The following is a 13,254-nucleotide window of genomic DNA, read 5'->3' on the forward strand; positions in this document are numbered from 1 at the left end:
AAAACCAATAACTATGTATTATGGAATTCATAGCAAATATAGATGTAAACTGTATGCCAACAATAGCACGAAGGACAGAGGAAGGTTAGTAGAATTATACTGCAAGGCGTTGACATTGTACATGAAGTCGTAAAGCACTAATTCAAGGTAGGCTGTGGGGAGTAAAGAATTCATATTGTAATCTCTAGAGTACCAACTTTAAAAATGTGGTACAAAAATGTAAACTTTTCCAGGATGATGATAATGTCTATTTAGGTTGTACTGGTACATGGATATATTAAAAACAAAATAAAAAACTAGAAAAGTTATAGTGTTTTTCCTTTCTCCCCAGTTTATCTTCCTCTGGCTGAACCAGAAGAGAATCCAACTCTTTCACTCTGATTGCCTCACCTAGTTCACCCCAGACATGAGCCCCTAGGTCCCTCTAACCCAACTTCTCCTAAGTCCCCACCTTCCTCTAATAACATATAGTTCACCAGGAGTTTCCGCTGTGAAAACAGCAAGAGAGGGAGTATCGGGCAGTGGGGGTGGAGGGAAGGGGTCTGAGAAAGGCTTGTTCTCTCCAATTGCATCGTTAGCCATCCACATGTTTGGGCAATAGGCTTGCAAGGACCTTAACGTTGACATTCGAGTTGATCATACCCATGGGAAGTTGGGCACAAGTTGTTTACAACTCATCCACATATCCACGTATTTTGCTTGTATAGTTCTCACATAGCCTTTTTTAGGCTGTTATATTTTTGTCCTTTTTCACATGAGGAAAAGGAAGCTCAGGAAGCTTAAACAGTATGCTCAAAGTCACACGGTAAATCCCAAACTGAACCCATTCTTCTGAGTCTGAACTGCACTGCCTGTCTACCTTCTTAGACGCTATCTCTAAATGACCTGGGCACCAGAAACCCCCAAGAGGGCTGGTCCATAAACTTCTGTCGGAGAAAAATGACAAATTTATTTCTGATAACCTCTAATTGAAATGTAGCATTTCCTTCAATTGTGAATGTGGGCAACAGAGCACAGCAGCGTTAGCAGCATCTGTGACTTTGTCTCCAGTAGAAACCACAGATATTTTCATATCTATGCTGTTGTTGCAAATGTCTCAAAATACTGTTTACACTTATGGGAACATCAAAAATTATGGTTATTATTAGGTTCCTGCAGGATCTTGTTATATAATGCATTACTGAAAAAGTACATGTATTACTATGGTACCGTGTTAATTTTTTTGTTTGTTTGCTTGTTTGTTTTGAGACAGGGTCTTGCTATGTTGCTCAGGCTGGTCACAAACTCCTGGCCTCAAGTGAATCCTCTTGCCTCAGTCTCCCAGGTAGCTGGGACTACAGGCATGTGCCAATACGCCTGGCATTTTAATATTTTAATAACTGTAATTTGATGCCATTGGTTTCTTTTGTAATGCTATTATTTGATGCATTTAAAAACATTATTCTGAGAAAGGATCCATAGGTTTCACATGACTGCCCAAGGGGTATATGAAGTGTACACACACACACACACACACACACTTACAAGGTTGAGAGTTACTGATCTAAAGGATGTATGACATGGTCAGGAACTGTCCACAACTTGTTCCTGTTCACCATATTGTATTACAGATATTTATGTCATTCTTTCCTTGCTAGCCTATGAGTTCTTACAGGGCTGGAATGGTGTCTTATATTAGTATTTGTTTGGGTCCTCAGTGCCTAGAACAGGGCTTGGCATTCACTGAACAATTGTTTATAGAGTATCGATTGTGTATAAGGCTCAGGTGCTATTGGGGAAGGCAGAAGAATGGAGAGATTCAGAGGAAAGCAATAATTCATTCATGTGCTGATTTGAGTATTCATTCATTCCTTCATTTAGAGAACTGTCCAATGGGTACCCAATGCCAGCCACTGTTGTAGGCTGGGGATAGTCGAAAGAATGAGACCCAAGTCTTTATTCTCCTGGAGTACCTAGTTAATGGGAAAAGAGAAAGGATTTCTTTCTTTTTTTTTTTTTTTTCTTTGAGACAGAGTCTCACTCTATTGCCTGGGCTGGAGTGCCGTGGTGTCAGCCTAGCTCACAGCAACCTCAAACTCCTGGGGTCAAGCGATCCTACTGCCTCAGCCTCCCGGGTAGCTGGGACTACAGGCATGTGCCACCATGCCCGGCTAATTTTTTTTTCTATACGTATTTTTAGAAATATATATAGCTAAATATATATAGCTAAATTCTTTCTATTTTTTTTTTTAGTAGAGACTTGCTGCTCTTGCTCAGGCTGGTCTTGAACTCCTGAGCTCAAACGATCCTCCCACCTCAGCCTCCCAGAGTGCTAGGATTACAGGCATGAGCCACCACACACAGTGAGAAAAGATTTCTTCCTTTTATTATTATTATTATTATTATTATTTTTTTTTTTTGAGACAGAGTCTCACTCAGTCACCCTGGGTAGAATGCAGTGGCACCAGCCTAGCTCACTGAAACCTCAAACTCCTGGGGTCAAGCAATCCTCCCACCTCAGCTCCCAAGCCACAACACCCAGCTAATTTTTCTGTTTTTAGTAGAGACAGGGGTCTTGCTCTTGCTCAGGCTGGTCTTGAACTTGTGAACTCAATCAATTCTCCTGCCTCAGCCTCCCAGAGTACTAGGATTACAGGTGTGAGCCACCACTGCCAGCCAAGAGAAAAGATTTCTGAAGAAAGACAAATGGAAATGAAGTCACTTGTTCTGGAGAAACAGAGGCACGGGGAAAATCTAGTTCTTAAATGAAATCTATATTCATCAGCTCTTTGTGGGCAAAAGTTTACTGGGAGAAAGTACCAACAGAGCTAGACATTGTAGACAAAGTTACCCTTCTTAAGAGGAACAGTCTTTGGGGTTCTCATGAGGACAGTTTACCTTGTATGGTTGCTGGTCTTGCCTAGTAAACTTTGAGGAGAGGTTAACCCTCCATCACCCCAGCTGTTTTAGGGGCTGCCCATCCAAAGATGGCAAGAGAGATGTGTGCCCTCTTTGGAATTCCAGTTCTTGTCTAAGGATTCTGTGATGCCATCATTTAGTCAGAATGCACAAGTTGCCTAGATACCTTGGGCTCCCGTTTTTTTTTTTTTGTTTTTTTTTTAATAAGAGACCAGAGCTGGGAGAGAAGCAGGCTAGGTAACCTCCTCTAACCTGCCAAACATGTGCAGAGTGAAAGACCAGGTCATGGGAGAACTTGGTGGTCCAGCAACCTGAAATCTCTGGGTCAGCTCACCTGTCAGGAAGAATGGCAAAGAGAGAGACCCCCAGCAGAAGCAGGGCAGAAAGGGACCAGAAGCTGAGGGTGTCGTACCAAGGAATGGGAGACCCGGGGAGAGATAAGGAAGGTTTTCGGTTGACTAAGACAAAATCTGATAAGGTGAAACATTTCTCCACAGAGACATAAGCTCAAAATACAAAAAGATAAATTTAATAAATCCATAAAACATTTCTCCAGAGAAGTATAACCTTCAAATATAAAAACGATTAATTTTGGTAAATCTAAGACCTGCTCACAGTAGTATCATCATACATGCTTACTGAATGTGTGAAAAAATATTTCCCAGGGAGCTGCTTCATCTGTCCCCAGCCCTGGCTGGCCTCTCTCTCACCCTTTAGACTCAGCCTCCTCTATTCTGTCTGGACGTCCTGCTTCAGCAAATGGTGACACTTAGAGCTGGGAATCACAGCCTTATGGAGAGGCAGCCAACAACCCCGTGTGGACTTGAAGTTGTGTATAATTAAGTATATAATTAAGCACATAAGTCAAAACGAAATCAACCTGGATGATCTGGAATATAATTTAGTTTGTTTCCCACAATAATGGTCTATACTTTTTCCAGGGAAAGTTCTTTTAAAAAGTTCTATTTTTCAATCATGCCTCCTCCATAAGTATTTAATAAGAATGGCATGGGGCTGAGTCCACTCGGGCAATACAAAAATGTGTCTGACAAAGAGTTTAGTAATCTACATGGCCAGATAAGAAACTCATACAGATATCTGTGTGACAAAACAGAAAGTCACAGGAAGTTCAGATAAAGGAGCAGATGAAAAGAGAGAGAAAGAGAAAGGATGTCTGCTGGAGAAATGGCCAGGAACAATGTGGAATGGAGACTGCGGGGTGTGTGGCAGGGACCAAGTTCCAAGGAAACAGAGGTCAGTTCGAAGGTCAAAAGGACTCCGGTCAACTCCAGCTGTCCAAAAGGGGTCACATGGTGAATGCCCAGTTACTGAAGTACTCAAATGAAATTTGGATAATCTGTTAGGGAAATTGTAGAAAATATTCCGTACACTCCCCGCTGTTGGTAGGAAGTTTGGACTAGAGATATGCTCAAGCTCCTTCTCACTCTACACATCCTTTATTCCACCAACAGAGCGTGGAGTTGCCACGTGGGCCTCCCAGAAGAAATTTCAGCACCTCATACAAAGTTTCTTGGAAAATCAATATTTTTTTATTAATTTACTGAATTTCAAATACCTAACAGTCCTTGAAACAACTGTCAACAGCAGCAACACAAGCACTTGTGAAATGAAAAACAGATGCCCCAAATAGCACCCTGGCCCATGGCACACACTCCTGAAGGAACAAGATCCTACAGGGCGCTGGCATAACTCACTGTAAGCATGGAAAGATTCCCACAGGCCTCCCTGGCAATCAACCTCTCTGCACCCTGGGGCTGGGCAGGCCAAAGTCTTTGTTCTCTCTTCGGATTTGAAGGCAACGTGACAAGTTAGATGAGATTCCTCCTAATTAATTACATGAGTCCTTCTTCCTCTCAAATGTTCACCCACAAGTAGAGGGCCCAACCTACTGTAAGAGACGGCTTAAACGTCCCGGTGGGGAAGTCAGCCAGACAGGCCCACACGACCAGACTCTATATGCTTCCAAGTCCAGAAGCCACAAGCCCTAAAGCCACCGAGAACTGACAGCTCAGGCCTCAACTGAAAAATTTGCTAAAAGGGGATCTCTCAGGACAGACACTTTGATTTTACAAGTCGGTCCGTCTTTGGCCCAAATACACCAAATAGAGATGTCATGTAATGCCACTGCAAAGCCAGTAACAAGATGCTAAGAGTAGCTAAGAACCTGGGCTTCTCTTTCAGCCACCCAGAAGGTGAAGTCGGCCAGGAGTTTGCCTGTTGGTCTCTGACCGACTCATCTGCTATTGGGAAGGCTGGGCAGTGTCCAGGGCACCAGGCCCAGCCCTGGGGCTCCTAGTTCTCATTCCATGGCTGCTGTAACCTCTTGGCCACGGCGGTGATCAGAGCTGCTCCCTTCCCACTGCCATCTTCCGACAGTATGAATGCCACGTCGCACCGAGGGGCGAGCTCTTTCACAGTTTCCTGCAATATCCGAGAAAAGCTACAAAAAAGACAGAGAAATATCATCAGCCCTTACGTGTGGGATCAGCATGTTTATAAATGATTGTGATCTAGTTTCTTCCTCCCAGCTTGATTCTCAATGCTCTAAACAGCTTCTTTTACTCAAAAATGTTTTAAAATTTGTTGCATTTATTTTTTAGAGATGGGGTCTCATTATGTTGCCCAGGCTGGACTTGAACTCCTGGGCTCAAGCGATCCTCCTGCCTCAGCCTCCCCAGTAGCTGGGACTATAGGCATGAGCCACCATGCCCAGTCTTTTAAAAAAAATACATGAATGTTATTGTGCATATTTGAGGTTTACAAACATGCTGCTATGAGATACATATCGATAGTAAAATGGTCACTATAGTGAAGCAGATTAACATACCTGTTATCTCACATAGTTACTTTTTTCTGACAAGAGCAGCTAAAACCTACTTATTTAACAAAAATCCCAAATACAATACAATATTATTACTTACAGTCCCCATGTTGCACATTAGATCTCTAGACCTGTTCATCCTGCGTATCTGCTACTTTGTATCCTCTGACCTGCAATCTCCCCATTTCCTCCAACGTATATCCTTGGTAACCACCGTTTCATTCCCTATCTGTGTGTGTGTGTGTGTGTGTGTGTCTGGGTGTGCGTTTAGATTCCTTAGGGTTTTCTATGTGCAAAATTATGTCATCTACAAATAAAGATAGTTTTACTTTTGCCTTTCCAATATGATGTCTTTTATTTCTTTATCTTGCCTAATTGCCCTGACTAGATTTGCTCTTGATTTTTCCCTTGGGATCATATATTTTTGGTCTGCTTCCTACAAGCCTCTCCCTTGAATTAAGACTTTACTGAGAGGCCAGGCACCTGTAATCCTAGCACTGTGGGAGGCCAAGGTGAGAGGATTGCTTGAGGTCAGGAGTTTCAGATCAGCCTGAGTGAAAGTGAGACCCTGTCTCTACTAAAAATAGAAAAAATTAGCCAGGCCTGGTGGTGAGCACTTGTAGTCCCAGCTACTTGGGAGGCTGAGGCAGGAGGATCACTTGAGCCCAGGAGTTTGAGGTTGCTGTGAGCTATCATGACACTACTGCAGTCTGGCCCGGGCAACAGAGGAAGACTCTGTCTCTAAGAAAAAAAAAAAAAGACTTGACTAAGGGATAAAAACCAAGTGATGATCTGGAGGCAGTACTAGAGGCAGTACAATGTTGAGCAGCGGTGGTGAGAGTGGACATCCTTATCTTCTTGATTTTAAGAGAAAAGCACCCACTCCCCACTATTTCACCAGTAAGTAGGATGTTAGCTGAGGGTTCTGAGATGCCCTTTATCAGCTTAAGGAAATTCCCTTATTCCTAGTTTAAGGAGTGTTTTTATCATGAAAGGGCATTGGATTTTATCAAATGCTTTGTCTGCACCTGTTGAAATAATCATGTGGTTTTCTTTATCCCTTGGTCAGGTCTTGGTTCAAGGGAGAGTCTTATAGGAACCAGACCAAAAATACGTGGCCCCAAGGGAAAAACCAAGAGAAAATACCACTCGGTTATTTTGAACAATTAGTCTGCAGCGCACGAAGGGCTAAGGATTAAGGATTGCAATAATGGTAAGCTCATGAATACAATTCAGCACAATTGGAAATGTGTATATTTTTTCTCTTCACCAAAATAAAATGTAAAAAATTGAATAAAAATAAAAGCTTTCATTATTGATGCTTTTGTGAAGTGCCACACACTCTACAGATACTGTTTAACTTTTAATCCTCACAACAGCCCATGAAATAGATATAATTTTTGTTCTCGTTTTAGAGGAAGAGGAAAAGAACTGAGGCTCAAAGATGGCGAGAAACTGGCCCTGGGCCCCCAGCCTCTAAGTGGTGGAGCCAGGATTCAAGTTTACACTGCCTGCCAGGGCTCTTAATCCTTCTGTCCACATCAAGGCCAAACTCGGAAAATTATAACAAGCTTAGACTTGACAAATGCTTTGTGCTGTGCAAAATAATCAAGTCTCATTACTACCCTGTGAGGTTGGTTGGGAATATGATAACAATAATAATAATAACCTGTATTTCTTGAGCTCTGCATGAGCACTTTACATAGATTAACGCATTTAATCCTCATGCATTTAGCTCCAGGAGGGAGGGATTATCACCGCTGGCCTTTTACAGATGCGGAACCCAGGGTGCAGAGCTGGCTAATATTCCCACATTGTGCACTCCTTTCCCATAAAAGGACAGGGACACATCTTCCCATTCTGTAGCTGGGGAGGCCATGCCACGTCCACACTTGGCCCCCGGCACCTCCCCTGCCCCCCACCCCCCACCCCGCCTCTTGTGGGCACTTACTGAGGGTGCAGCTTGTACAGGGTGCCGTCCACACCCACGGTGATCCTCAGGTGCTCGAGCCCCTGGTCTTCCCTCCGTTTTTCCACCACGGCAGCCAGGCCAGCACCACAGAGCTGGGCCGCCCGCCGGGACACCGCTCCGCACACCTCCTTCACCACAATGCTGTCCTCACACGTGCTGTCCAGGCCCAGCTGCTGCAGGATCCTCCTGACCTGGAGGAGGGCCAGCCGGTCGCTGCGGGCAGCAGAGCAGCACGTCAGGACCTGCTTCCTGGGGCCCCGGAGCCTGCTCAGCATGACTCACAGCCTCCCCAGTCTCAGACACCCTTGCAGGAGGGAGGAAAAATGACCCAGGCAATGGCTAAGCTGGAGCAGAATGCCTTAGAAGCTGAAACTCAAGAAGGTTCACCACCCCAGGAAGTTCCATCTTCTTTAAAAAATAAAGTGTGAGCTCCTCTTGTATTAGGCACGTTCATATCTATCATCTTACTAGAAGCTATATTAGAATCAGCAACCAATATGCCGGGTACCCATTTTCAGAAGAGAAGTCTGAGGTTCAGAGTGCTAGAGCCTGGCCCTCCCAGACAGTAGAGAGCCGGGGTTTGAACACAAGCCTTCTCACACGAGCTGTAGCACTTTCTCACAAATCACGCCAGCTCCTGTACTCTGGCCCCATTCAATTGGAGGCCAACGTTCCTTCTATTTCACTTTTTTCTGATTCTCTGATTTTTCTTCCCTTTTTCTGATTTCTCTGCTCTTTGAGGGTGAGACTATATTTTCAATAGTAGCCAACATAGCCTGGGTACATTCAATGGGCAAGTGAATAAATCAGTATATAAAATACAATCAGCACCTGAGAGAATGGGAACCGGTAGGAGCATAAACACACGCACAGAAACACCCGTCATGGGGATAGGCTGGCCTCAAGTCTAGTCCCTGATCATCTCACAGTGAGCCAGTGGTACTTAACAGAGCTCTGACTCCAGAGCTAAACAATATGAAATTATATCCTTGACTGTCTCAGGTAAAACTTAGGGAAGAAGAGTGTTATCAAGCACGAACAACTGAGAAACAACAACAGTCATATAGGGGATTTGGCGGGTAAATAGTAGTATAGCCAGAGGATAGAATTCTTTGTAGACCTTAAAGATGAGTTTGCATGAGAATATTTCATGCCATGGAAAATGTTCATGATGTAAATGTTCATGTGAAAAGAGAGATTATAAAATCCTATGTGCTGTGTGATCTTGGTTTTTTATTTGTTTATTTTCACGTTTGTCCTCGCACGGAAAAAAAAAAGGCAGAAGATAATCTATTCAGATGTTGGTAGGTTCTTATTATCTTATCTTATACAGGGAAACCTTATTTTCTTCCTTTTGCTTATGTGTATTTTTTTAGACTTTTTAAAATGAATGAGTAATAAAAAAAGGTTTCTTATTGGTGTGTAGAAAGAGGAAACCTGTGATTCCTTCCAGGGCCCAGACTTCACAGTTTACCCAGTTCTTTCCTGGACATTCCCCTACTCAATTCTCAAAGCAATCCTGGGGGTTAAGCAACAGAGCAGTTATTTATCTCCTAAGGAAGGACACCGAGGTCGAAATAGGTGAAGCAACCTGTTCCAGGCCACACGGCACAAACAGGTTAAGCAATAGACAAAAAGCTTGAACTCAAGATCTGAGACTGTAAACTCAGGGCTCCCCCTGAGAATCACTATCCCACCCACCAGACGGCTTGCTTTGAAATGGCCCACGGTCAGCACCTGCACCTACCACTTTCCAATTGGCACTAGGTGAATGTGATTTCCTTTTTATTTCATGAAGGTTTTATTTGTTTTTTAAAAAAGCCCTGGCCGGGCGCGGTGGCTCACGCCTGTAATCCCAGCACCCTGGGAGGCTGAGGTGGGAGGATCGCTTGAGGTCAGGAGTTCGAGACCAGCCTGAGCAAGAGTAAGATCCCCATCTCTACCAAAAAATAGAAAAAATTAACCAGGCAACTAAAAATATATAGAAAAAATTAGCTGGGCATGGTGGTGCATGCCTGTAGTCCCAGCTACTCTGGAGGCTGAGGCAGGAGAATCACTTGAGCTCAGGAGTTTGAGGTTGCTGTGAACTAGGCTGACGCCATGGGCACTGTAGCCGGGCAACAGAGTGAGACTCTGTCTCAAAATAAATAAATAAATAAATAAATAAAATGCCCTGTAGAAATCAAAGCATCTAAAGAGGATACCTCGGTTGGTCGGTTGGTCGAGTGCAGTGGTGTTTACAACTAATTGATCACAACCAGTTACAGGTTCCTTTGTTCCTTCTCCACTCCCACTGCTTCACTTGACCAGCCTTAAAAACAACAACAACAACAACAACAACAACGAAGAGGATACCTGTTGTGCAATAGAAGCAAATATTCTTGGAGGCATATGGGTGTTGCCACCTTGCACTTGCCCAGGAACTACTTTCTTTGTATTCAGGTGAAAAAACAAAATACAAAAACCCAAGGCAAAGATAAGTAAACTTGCTTATCTGTTGCACAGGAGGGAGAAGCTGTTTTCTTTGGCAAAAAAGGATCCATCTGGTCACCGAAGGTGATAACTTTTAACCTGTTTGTTCAGATCTGATGGGTTGAAGACTAGACAGAAGGAGGCTGAACCCCTGCTAATCAACACTTCAAAAACACAAAATGGCTGCTGCTGTTATTGATCCTGCCCCATCTCCTCAGAAGAGAACTCCTCTGCTACAGCCTGTCTGATTGCCCTCATTAAGCACACGGTTTCATTTAAAAAGTGTTTTTTTTCCCTATGCAAAGTGATTTTTTGCTTGTGGGCATCTGACCGTAAAGACCAGGAGAATTACATGAATGAATGCAAATTGAGAGAAAAATCCAAACACAAAACATCAGATAACTTTTAGTGTTAGTACAAAAGGCAATGAAACTGACACATTTGTACCTAATTAGTGGGTTAGAAACTGGACTGCCTTTTTATTTATTCATTCATTTATTTATTTTTGGAGACAGGGTCTCACTCTGTTGCCTGGGCTAGAGTGCGGTAGTGTCACCGTAGCTCACAGCAACCTCAAACTTCTGGGGTAAAGCGATCCTCCTGCCTCAACCTCTGGAAGTACCTGGGACTACAGGCCCACGCCACCATGCCTGGATGATTTTTCTATTCTTTGTAGAGATGGGGATCTCACTATATTGCTCAGGCTGGTGTTGAACTTCTGGCCTTGAGCGATCCTCCTGCCTTAACCTCCCAAAGTGCTAGATTATAGGCATGAGCCACTGTGTCTGGCCTGGAACTACCTTTTTGAAAAATAGAGCATCCATAGGGAAATGCTTCTTTTAATCAAATGTTTCTACCACTAAGGAAATAATTCACAATATGCAAATGAGTATGTGTATAAAAAGAATAACTGGTGTTACTCAGGATAGTGGAAATTTATAAATTACAAGCTAGACATCCTATACTGAAGTGAAAGTTTAGTAAATTATAGTATGGGAACATAATGTAACATTATGCGACCATTCAAAATGACAATTACATCAAAGAGTTGAAAAGGATATGTCCCCCTTTCTAAAGGTATCCAGCTAATAAATGCATAGTGATGGCATTAAATCATCACCATTTTACAATCTCTAGTGAAATAACAGATCTAGGCAATATGCACCGATGACTGAAAACATCCTAGAAGAAAGAGAGATAACTCAATGCCACCTATAAAATATTCTTGTCCAAAGTTCAACACTGAATCTAACCCAGCATCTGGGTCTAATGATGAGTTTTCAGGAAATAGAAGAGAAAAAGGAAAATGCCAAATGCTGCAATCAGCAAAATCTAGAATACAGGAAGCTCATAGGATAAGATAATAAGTTTCTTCAACAACATGTTGTAAAGGAACACAAGAGAAAGAGGGGAAACCTATAGATTACAAGAGATTTAAGAAACATATCAGGCAGCTGTGGTGGCTCACATCTATAATCCCAGCACCCTGGGAGGCCAAGGCGGGAGGATAGCCTGAGGTCAGGAGTTTCAGATCAGCCTGAGCAAGAGCAAGACCCATGTCCACTAAAAATAGAAAAAACTAGCTAGGTGTGGTGGTGCATGCCTGTAGTCCCAGCTACTTGGGAGGCTGAGGCAGGAAGATCCCTTGAGCCCAGGAGTTTGAGGTTGCTGAGAGCTATGATGGTGCCATGGCACTCTAGTTCGGGCAATAGAGTGAGAGTCTGTCTCAAAAAAAAAAAAAGAAAAACAATGAAACATATCAATCAAATGCAACCTATGGACCTTATTGGATACTGATGCAAACAATAGAACTGTAAAAACCATTAATTTTTGGCAATTCAGGAAATAGAAACACTAACAGGATATTTTATGAGATTAAGGTTTATCATTAGCTATTTCAGGTGCACTAATGATACTGTGGCTATTTTTTTTAAAGAACTCTTATATTTTAGAAATACATTTTGAAACACTTATAGATGAGCTGACGTAAAATGTGAGATATGTTTCAAATTAACCCAAGCTGGGGGTGGGGATGGCAGGAGTATAGATTGAACCCAGGTTGGCCATGAGTTGATCATTGTTGAAGGTGGTGATGGAAACACTGAACTCATTTTACTTCTTCCTCTGCTTTTGTATATGCTTACAACTTTCCATAATAGAAAGTAAAATAAAAAAAGAATTGTAAATGAAAATTTCCATAAACAAACACTGAATAAATAATACACAGAGTGCTATATGCAGTAGGATTGCGATTATGCATGCAGCCAAGAACTTAAAAGGGAACATCATCTGCAAAAACCACAATAGCTGTATTTGGTAGCGAGCATATGGGTGATTTTTTTTTCCAGACTTTTCTTTCATATTATGGACACATTACCTTTTCAGGAATAAAATAGTATTATTTTTTAGTCTTACCCTAACTCCTGCCTTAAGCATGTAGGCACCTCGGTGGAGGACTTGGTCATTTCTCTAAGCGCTCTGCGGCCCAGGCAGGCTGCTGGCCCCACTGCTGTGCACATGGACCTCAGCGCAGTGACCCTGATGCAGCTGGAGAGACGAGCAGCCCCGGGAGGTGACTCCTCGCCTGACCAGGGCCTTTCTGTTTTTATTTATTTTTTTCAATTTGCCCTGCTTCCTGGAGATTCTGTTTTTATTTTTAAATCTCAAATCGGCCCGACCCCAGCACGATGGCAGCACATCCCAGGCAGAGCCTCTCACACTGAGCTTGATCACACATCACCTTTCGATCTGGGACAGGAACTTGGTTTCGAAGATGCCCCTGGTCCGGAGACGCTCTGAAATCTGCCCTCGGAAGAGGAGGCCCTGCTTGGTCAGGTCGATCAGGATCTGCCGCACGATCTCCCCCAGGTACATCCCACTGGTCATTTTCTCGTATCTGTTTGGGGATGAGGGATAAGGCTGGGAGGGCAGAAATGCAAGGCAGAAGGCCGCATGACGTGGGAAAGCCAGGCTTTGCAGCCACACTGACCAGGACCCAGGTCCCAGCCCTGCTGCATACTAGCTGCACGAGCAGAGTAAGCCCTGTAAGCTGTCATCTGCATTGAGGAGC

General features: G+C 43.3%; 1 protein-coding gene across 4 annotated transcripts in view; it reads right to left on the reverse strand.

Annotated features, from left to right (window-relative positions):
* Positions 1-4,425: 4,425 nt before the first annotated feature.
* HKDC1 (hexokinase domain containing 1) overlaps positions 4,426-13,254 on the reverse strand; it is a 44,834-nt gene continuing 36,005 nt past the window's right edge. For 3 of the 4 annotated variants that reach the window (XM_069461217.1, XM_069461214.1, XM_069461216.1), the window contains 3 exons: positions 12,925-13,080; positions 7,692-7,925; positions 4,438-5,359 (listed from right to left, as the gene is read on the reverse strand). In XM_069461217.1, the coding sequence (XP_069317318.1) occupies positions 5,212-5,359; positions 7,692-7,925; positions 12,925-13,080 (538 nt within the window). In that variant the 3' untranslated portion in view covers positions 4,438-5,211. Of the gene's footprint in view, positions 5,360-7,691; positions 7,926-12,924; positions 13,081-13,254 lie in introns of all 4 variants that reach the window. The other variant, XM_069461215.1, reaches the window with a different exon arrangement.

The sequence above is a fragment of the Eulemur rufifrons genome, chromosome 28 (genome assembly GCF_041146395.1).
Source record: "Eulemur rufifrons isolate Redbay chromosome 28, OSU_ERuf_1, whole genome shotgun sequence".
NCBI classification, from domain to species: Eukaryota; Metazoa; Chordata; class Mammalia; order Primates; family Lemuridae; genus Eulemur; species Eulemur rufifrons.